The sequence below is a fragment of the Limulus polyphemus genome, unplaced genomic scaffold (assembly GCF_000517525.1).
Source record: "Limulus polyphemus unplaced genomic scaffold, Limulus_polyphemus-2.1.2 Scaffold5857, whole genome shotgun sequence".
In the NCBI taxonomy this organism is placed as follows: domain Eukaryota; kingdom Metazoa; phylum Arthropoda; class Merostomata; order Xiphosura; family Limulidae; genus Limulus; species Limulus polyphemus.
The window spans coordinates 20,098-28,281 of NW_013671467.1; the positions used below are offsets into that span (position 1 = coordinate 20,098).

General features: G+C 29.0%; 1 protein-coding gene across 1 annotated transcript in view; it reads left to right on the forward strand.

Annotated features, from left to right (window-relative positions):
- Window positions 1-7,232, forward strand: part of LOC106473072 (persulfide dioxygenase ETHE1 homolog, mitochondrial-like) — a gene marked incomplete at its 5' end in the record, with an annotated part of 20,582 nt that extends 13,350 nt beyond the window's left edge. Inside the window, 2 exons of the mRNA XM_013933750.2 lie at window positions 3,545-3,661; window positions 6,337-7,232. Of these exons, the coding sequence (XP_013789204.1) occupies window positions 3,545-3,661; window positions 6,337-6,404 (185 nt within the window). The remainder of the gene's footprint in view (window positions 1-3,544; window positions 3,662-6,336) is intronic.
- Between the last annotated feature and the right edge of the window lie 952 nt (window positions 7,233-8,184).

Below are 8,184 nucleotides of genomic sequence, written 5' to 3' on the forward strand. Positions count from 1 at the left end.
ACAAATGCTTCTGAAAAATTAGATTTCAGTCATTATTGTTTTATCTGATTTTGAACATTAAACATATATTGGTTAATAGTGGAAAAATATTATATATGTATATGTATAAGGAGTGGAGCTGAATGATAAGACCTTTTATGAGCATATATATTGAATAGTCAAATGAAACCTTGATGATTTCATAAAAGCAATATATACAGGGTGGGACAAAAGTTACTAGACAGTTGCTACTGAAAATAAAATTACTGTGAAGACAGTTGAAACCAATTGTTTGTTTCAGAGTAATAATTAGAAATTAAACTATGTTCTAAGTGAAACAACTGCACTTTTTCCCACCCTGTATATGTATATATATATTATGGTGTTCATCCACAACCCATGAATGGCTAATAAGCCCAATTCTTTCATGAAACCTTCTTCCACATTGTACACAGAAAAATTCTGTGTTATGAGCAACTTACTGTAGATCTTATTGATGAGACTTACTTAAAGATAACAAGTTTAGAAAAGTTTATTAAATTAGATTCTGATGCTAATATAAAAAGGTAGAGATATGTGTGGCTCATTTTTGAGTTCAGTTTATTTCATTCATAATTTATTTAAATGTAATATGAAAATGTTTTCATAAAATTAACTTATTTATGCATATACTGCAGTAAAGTTTCTCTGTTTAGTTTTGGAAAACTAAGAAAAATGTAAGACATTTGCAAAATGTTTTTATCTTTGATCAGTACTGTTGAGGCACCATATTTTTTGTTTTTGTCTCCCAGTCATACCTGTAGTCTTCTAAGAGCAGAACTTATCAAACTTATCTTGTTTTTTTTTTGTTTTTTTTCAAAACCCTGTATGTACATTATGTCTCTTCAGTTGGACTCTCACCCCAAAAATATTTCAAGTTTTTCTTAACTGTATACATAATATATATATATGTATGTATAACAGATTCATTTTATTGGGATAAAAAAGTATTTTTTGTTTTACTGATTTTTAATTGTTTTACTAAGTTCTACACTAAAATAAAAACTATAGTATAAACTTTATATTGATTTTATGAGAATTGTTTATTCTATTTTGAGTAATTTAGTTTTTTAGATTACTTCAGCAATTCAGATTATGTAATTCAGTGAAGTTGTATATAACATTTCAGTTATTGATTTTATTAACCTAACTTTGTGATAAAACAATCTTCCATTTCAAACAATAGAATAAAAATCTTTTTTTTTTTGGACAGCTCTTACAAGTCTGTTCTAAGATTTAATAGAATTAAAAACTTTTTGCAAAAAAAAAAAATGTCTTTCAAGTTTTGGAATTCTGAATAATGTACTACAGTATTATGGCATGAATACCTTTTCTAAGCTGGGTAAGCATGATTGTAATTAATTACACTTGTGATAAAATATTAGTTTATGCCTGTTTTATTTTTTACATTCTTTATTCAGTCCCATAGGGTATTTTCTAGAAGAAAAATGGTGAATGATAGTACATTTCAATTGCACTATGCCTGCCATATCCAGGCCTGGCATGGCTCGGTGGTTAAGGTACTCGACTTGCAATCTGAAGAGCTCTGTGTTGAATGAAATGTGCCATAAGCAATGGATATGGCAGACATAGTGTGTTTGAAATACTATTATTCACTGTTTTTCTTAACAAAAACCCTAAGAGACTGAATAAAGAATGTGGTGTAAAAAAATATAATAGGCACAATACTAATGTACAACTATGTTTAATTGTACTTCATTATTGTGTTTAACTGTACTTTGTACATCTACCAGTCCAACTATGTTTAATTGTACTTCATTATTGTGTTTAACTGTACTTTGTACATCTACCAGTCCAACTATGTTTAATTGTACTTCATTATTGTGTTTAACTGTACTTTGTACATCTACCATAATGTACAACTATGTTTAATTGTACTTCATTATTGTGTTTAACTGTACTTTGTACATCTACCATAATGTACAACTATGTTTAATTGTACTTCAATATTGTGTTGAACTGTACTCTGTACATCTACCAGTCACAAACTAGCAGACATACATTATCTTAAAATTAATCAATTATTTTATATTGAAATTTACACTTCTCGCTTGATGCATAAACTTTACATCTTTTTCATAATTTGCCAGATGAGTATTTGACACAAAGTCCACACACATGTAAATACTTGTTTCTGTTTAAAGGCTTAGCTTGAAAAGTTGTAATGTCACCCTCTTTTTGCTAAATAACTCTGTAAATTATGTTTGACTTGTATGTTCATTGTAACATTTTTTAACTATGTGAGTTGTGAGTTACTATGGAGGTAAGTTTTGTTTGTTAATAAAAGTCATACTATTCTCTTATTAGATAAATTGATCATACCTGCTGACTACTTTAATGTAATTGTATTTTATTCTATATGCTTTGGCTCTATTTCTGATACTATTATTATTGCATGTTTTAACCAATCATATATTATGTTTTCAACTAGTTTCCACTGACTGAAAGATTAATGAATGTAGAGCTATTGCAAGAAAAGTATTCATTGTAGAACTATTTAAATGATTAGCTAACCATCATCATTCTGTGTTGTTGAGCGTCAATAGTAGAAGAATATGCTGTTTTAGGATTAAGTACAAACAAAAGATGGTGTAAAATTCTTTTAATCATTTCACCACACATTTTCAGATTTGTCTCATTGTATAATGCATTTTTCAAGGTATGAAATACTTTTCATAAGGTTTAAAGTTCCTCTGACAGTTGTCTTTCTTGCAAAGCTCAAATACTATGGCTGGATTTTCATTATTAATTAAATCATTCAATTCATCAGTATTCTAACAGAACTGATTGCTACAATCCCATTTAATTTGTTTAATGTAATAACAGCTGAATTTAGCCATAAGATTACTTAGTTTAAAAAAAACAACTAAAAACTTGATATAATTAGAAAATGAGTAACCATTAAAAGAAATGAAAGATATTTCATAATTGTAAATTAAATATTTCACCAAAGTAAAATTACAGAAACATGTATTGATATTAATTTGTCATGATTAATAATACTGCAGCAATAAGCTAACTATTATGTTTCTTTTATTTATTTTTCTGTAAAAGAAAAAAAAAAGACTACTAAGAAAAAGAATAAGAAACATGACTCAATATGGCTGTAAGAATATGTAAATCTGAAGTGATATTACATAAAATAATCACAGGAAACATGTTTTTTAACCATGTTTGACTTCTAAAAATATCTTTCTAAGTTTACACATAAGGAAACAAATTAGAATTGTTTAAATATTTGAAAAATAGTTTCACCTTTAGTGTTTTAAAAGCTAATTAATTAAGTTAAAAATCTGTTAATTGAATAACTAAAAGCATTATAACTACTTTAGACTGTTACATATTATTTAAAAAAGATTGGAATCAAATACTAAGAATATATTTAATTTTGAACCCAAATATATGCAGTATATAATAATGCAGCGTCCAAATCTGTTCTGTTACTATCAGAGAGCAAGTAATTTATAGATATTCCAAGTTTGTTTGTTTTTCTGTGTTATTATAGGACAAACTTCTAGCAGTGTTTGGGAGGAAAAGATGTTTAATCCAAGATTGACGAAAACAAAAGCTGAGTTTGTAGAAATCATGAAAAATTTGAATTTGGCATATCCAAAAATGATTGGTTAGTACATTAAGCACTTTATATGCAAAACTAGACTGTCATTTTTACTTCCTTCATCTCTACTTATGAAACAATAAAAATACTTCTAGTATATGTTTTAAAACTATCCATTTCAAAAACATGCTACTTTATAAGGATATATGTATATATTATGAAGGGTATGGAAAAATGTTTGAGATTTTTTATGATGTGATAAAAAGATTAATAAGATTCTCTGTTTACATGTAGTTGTATATTTTAATATTTAAAAGTGTAATTACCTAGGTCTGTGATGAGTTTATTGTCTTGAAAGTTTTACATATTCTACAATAATTCCTGTACACTGAATCCAAAAATGATAACCATTTTTCTCCATCATGTACAGATTTTTCACAAAATGTTATGTGTACTTTTACATAAGTGAATCATTTTCATTGAAATTGGGTCACATTTTGTTTTGCTTAAAATTTTGACAATCACTGGCTATAGATTTGTCTAGACCAATCACGACCCTGTGAGTCTTATCGATCGTTCTAGAACCCATGAGAAACACACTGCTAATTCATAAATGGTTAACAGGCTGCATGAGGTGTCATTTCTGGATAGTATTTGTTTGTGCATGTACTTTGACATTATTTTTTTCATTTCAATATTATTTATTTGTCACTATGGGTTGTGTAATATAGGTTGTGTAAATGACCCAAACATATTCTGTTATATTTGTGGTAAATTTGTTGTAAAGAAAGAAAGGTAAAACATTACAGAATTTGTCAAAAAGCATATTACGCATATTTTGTAACATAACTTGGGGACCAAGACAAATCATGGGCTCCACACAAAGTTTGTACCATTTGTGTCAAATAGTTGATACAATGAACTAAAGGTAAGAAAAAGTCTCTGCTTTTTGGAATTCTAATGGTCTGATGTGAGCCTAGAAACCACGGAGATGAGTGATATTTTTGCTCATGTAATGTGCAAGGCTACAACACTTGAAGTAAAAAGAAAATTTTTTATCCAAACCTTCAATCTGCTATAAGACATGTTGCTCATGGACCTGATGTACCTGTACCTACTCCACCGGAGACTCTTGTTACAGTTTGGAATCTGATATCAATAGAAATGATGATAGGGATTGTTTTCAACCTGAAACATCTGGTGAACCACAACTTTTCACACAAGGTGAACTTAATGATTTGGTAAGAAATTTGGTTGTTCCAAAGGATTCTTCAGAGATTTTGGGGTCCAGACTTCAGTCTAGAAACTTACTTACTTACTCCAGTGACATCATTTTACTAGTACAGAAATCATGAGAAAGAGTTTATACCATACTTTTTGCAAGAAGGTTCACTGGTTTATTACAACAATATTACTGAATTTAACCAATGCTCGGAGCTGCAGTCTATGAACTAAGTGAGTGGCAGATGTTTATTGATTCCTCCAAAAGAAGTTTAAAAGGCGTTCTCCTTCACAATGGTAACACATATGCATCTGTTCCTGTTGCTTAATTCACGTGAAGGAAATGTACGAAAATCTTGAACTTCTTGTTGATAAGGTCCAATACAAAGAACATGGTTGGCTACTTTGGGGAGACTTTGTATGTTGTTGGGTCAACAATCTGGTTATACAAAGTTTCCATGTTTTTTGTGTGAATGGGGACAGCAGAGCACGAAATCAGCACTGGATAAAGAAGCAATGGCCATGCAGAGTCAGCCTGATACCAGGATTGAAAAACATTGAACATGAAAGTTTGGTTGACACAAAGAAAGTCCTATTACCTCCACTTCACATAAAACTGGGCTTGATGTAAAGGCCTTAGACAAAGATGGAGACTGTTTCAAGTATCTATATGGAAAATTCCCAGCTTTTTCAGAAGTGAAACTTAAAGAAGGGATTTTTGTTGAGCCTCAGATTAGGAAATTGACTTTGGATGAACAGTTCGAAAAGACAATGAGGAAAGTTGAAAAAGAAGCATGGATTGCCTTTAAAGATATTATTGTCAAATTTTTAGGAAACAACAAGGTCCCAAATTCTGAAAATATTGTCAATAATGTGCTCAATAAATTCAAAGAGTTGTAATATGAGCTTGGAAGTTTCTTACACTCACATATTGACTATTTCTCTGAAAATCTCGGTGCCGTCAGCAAAGAACAAGGGGAAAAGTTTCATCAAGACATCAGGGAAATGGAGAGGAAGTATCAGGGACGGTGGAACATCAACAAAACTACTGGTCATTGATTCAATATGTAAAAGAAAGACCACAACACATAGGTTGAGACTAAGAGATGTAATTTCACAAAAAAATCAGGATAAATGAGGATGCATATCCCTTTTATTCAGTTTGTTTGTATTTTTTAACAAACATAATAATAAAAATATTTCATTGTGCTAAACGAAATAATAATTTTAACTAAAAATTTTTTTTCCTCCTGATTTGAAAAAAATTCTTACATAAAATGAATATTATTTTCGAAATCTTCATAGCTGAATTATGGAAAATCTGTTTTTAAAACCAAAACAACTTTTATGAAGTTTAAATAGCAGGCCTGTGTTATTGATATTTCTGTGAATGATGTAAGGTCTTAGGAATATGGATTTTTATAACTTGATCTACTGAAAGATACCCATAGTTTAAGATCCCTGAAACTACTCATCTGTTGGGAAAATAATTATTGGATTTTTTTCTTTCATTGTTTCAGATAAAGCTCTTCCTGCCAACATGGTTTGTGGTCTTCATGATATCACTGACCAGCAAAAAAGTGCCTAAATTAACCTGATCTTGCTCTGTTATTCTCAAAATTAAAGATTACATAGTGGAATGAATATGATAAACAAACAACTGGATTATTTGATATAGAAATTTTATGGGTTACACACCATTTTGTGAATTAATAAACTATACATTGATATACTAATTTGGATGTTTTCTACTAAATTACTGTCTTTCCAGTTTTGTAGTTTTACTTAGAGTGTAGTTCGGAGGTTTCTGTATCAACTTTTTAAACCAACAACTTGATGAAAATGTATTGGTCTTAACATTAATAACATTTAATAAATAAATAAGACTAGTTTACTTGTCATGATACTTGTGTATTTCCTGTTCTAAAACAATATGTTATCTTTTTGTAACACTGTTATTTACATTAAGGACCTATATATGCAATTTTTAACATGTTTAATGTGTAAGGCCTTAATGTGATGTTACATGCAAAAATATATTTGGAAAATTGGTATATTAAAACTGTTTTTATTAATGTGTATGGATTTTTATATATGTTGATAAAAAAACAAACTACAGTCAATGTTAACTCGTTTTTAATTAGAGTAGCTATTATTTTAACGACAATATTTCATTTGTTAGTAGCTATCATGCAGTATATCTTGCTCCATAACTGTCAGTGATAAAATTGAAATAATTATTGGTTTAGCATTTAATGTACTAAATAACTTACTGTGAAGTCTTTACTATGCTTTCAATCTTATGAAATATGTTAAATAACTTACCACAGTATAATGTAAAGGTTTTTCAAAATACTTCAGGTTATAATTTTATTTTGTGTTATTAAATTCATATTGGTATGTTTTGAATTTTTTATTTATAGTGTTGTGTACTATTTTATTAAATAACTAACATTTAAATAACGTTAAATTTAAGAATAATTAGTGTCTTAAAAACAAACAGAAGCATTTATTTCTTAATATATATATCTGGAAAAATATACATCTTGATATGTAGCTGAGAAAGGTATAAGTTTTAATTAGTTTTCTCTCTTTTTGTTTGTTGTTGCTGTTGATCATTTATTTAATTACCTTTATTGATGGTTTAATTAACTTTTTTTTGAAAATACTTAGCTTGTTTTCAAATTCACAGTTGTTATTTGAATAAAATTAAATGTTATTAATAAAAGGTAGTTGTAAAAATATTATTACTGACAATTTATTTTCAAGCACACTGTGCTACTATATTAGGAGTAAAAACACACAAAAACTGACGTTTTTTGTCACAATGAAACGTAAAAACCTTAATTATTAATTACAGCCAACTAGTTTTGGTAGCACAGTTACCACCATCATGGCTAGTATGTATAGTGTTAGATTAGCATATAATCGGCTTAATATAATAGCCCTGATGATGATAACTGTGTTATCGAAACTAGTCGGCTGTAATTAATAATAAAGATTTTACCTTTCATTGTGCCAAAAAAACGTTGGTTTTGTGTTTTTACTCTTAATACTATTGCTGACATTTTAGATTTTTTAACTCTCAAGTAACATTTTAGATTATTTTTTAACTCCCAAGTAACATTTTAGATTATTTTTTAACTCTCAAGTAACATTCTAGATTATTTTTTAACACTCAGATTCTGTAGTGCAGCAACTATTTGCTAGGAAGAAAAAATTCGGACTTCGTAAAGTAGCACACAAAATAACTTTCATTTGCAACCTTTTGAACCCTTCCCGAATAGCACAGCGGCAAGTGTATAGGCTTATAACGATAAGAACTGGGTTTCTATACCTGTGGTGAGGAGAGCATAGACAGCCAATTA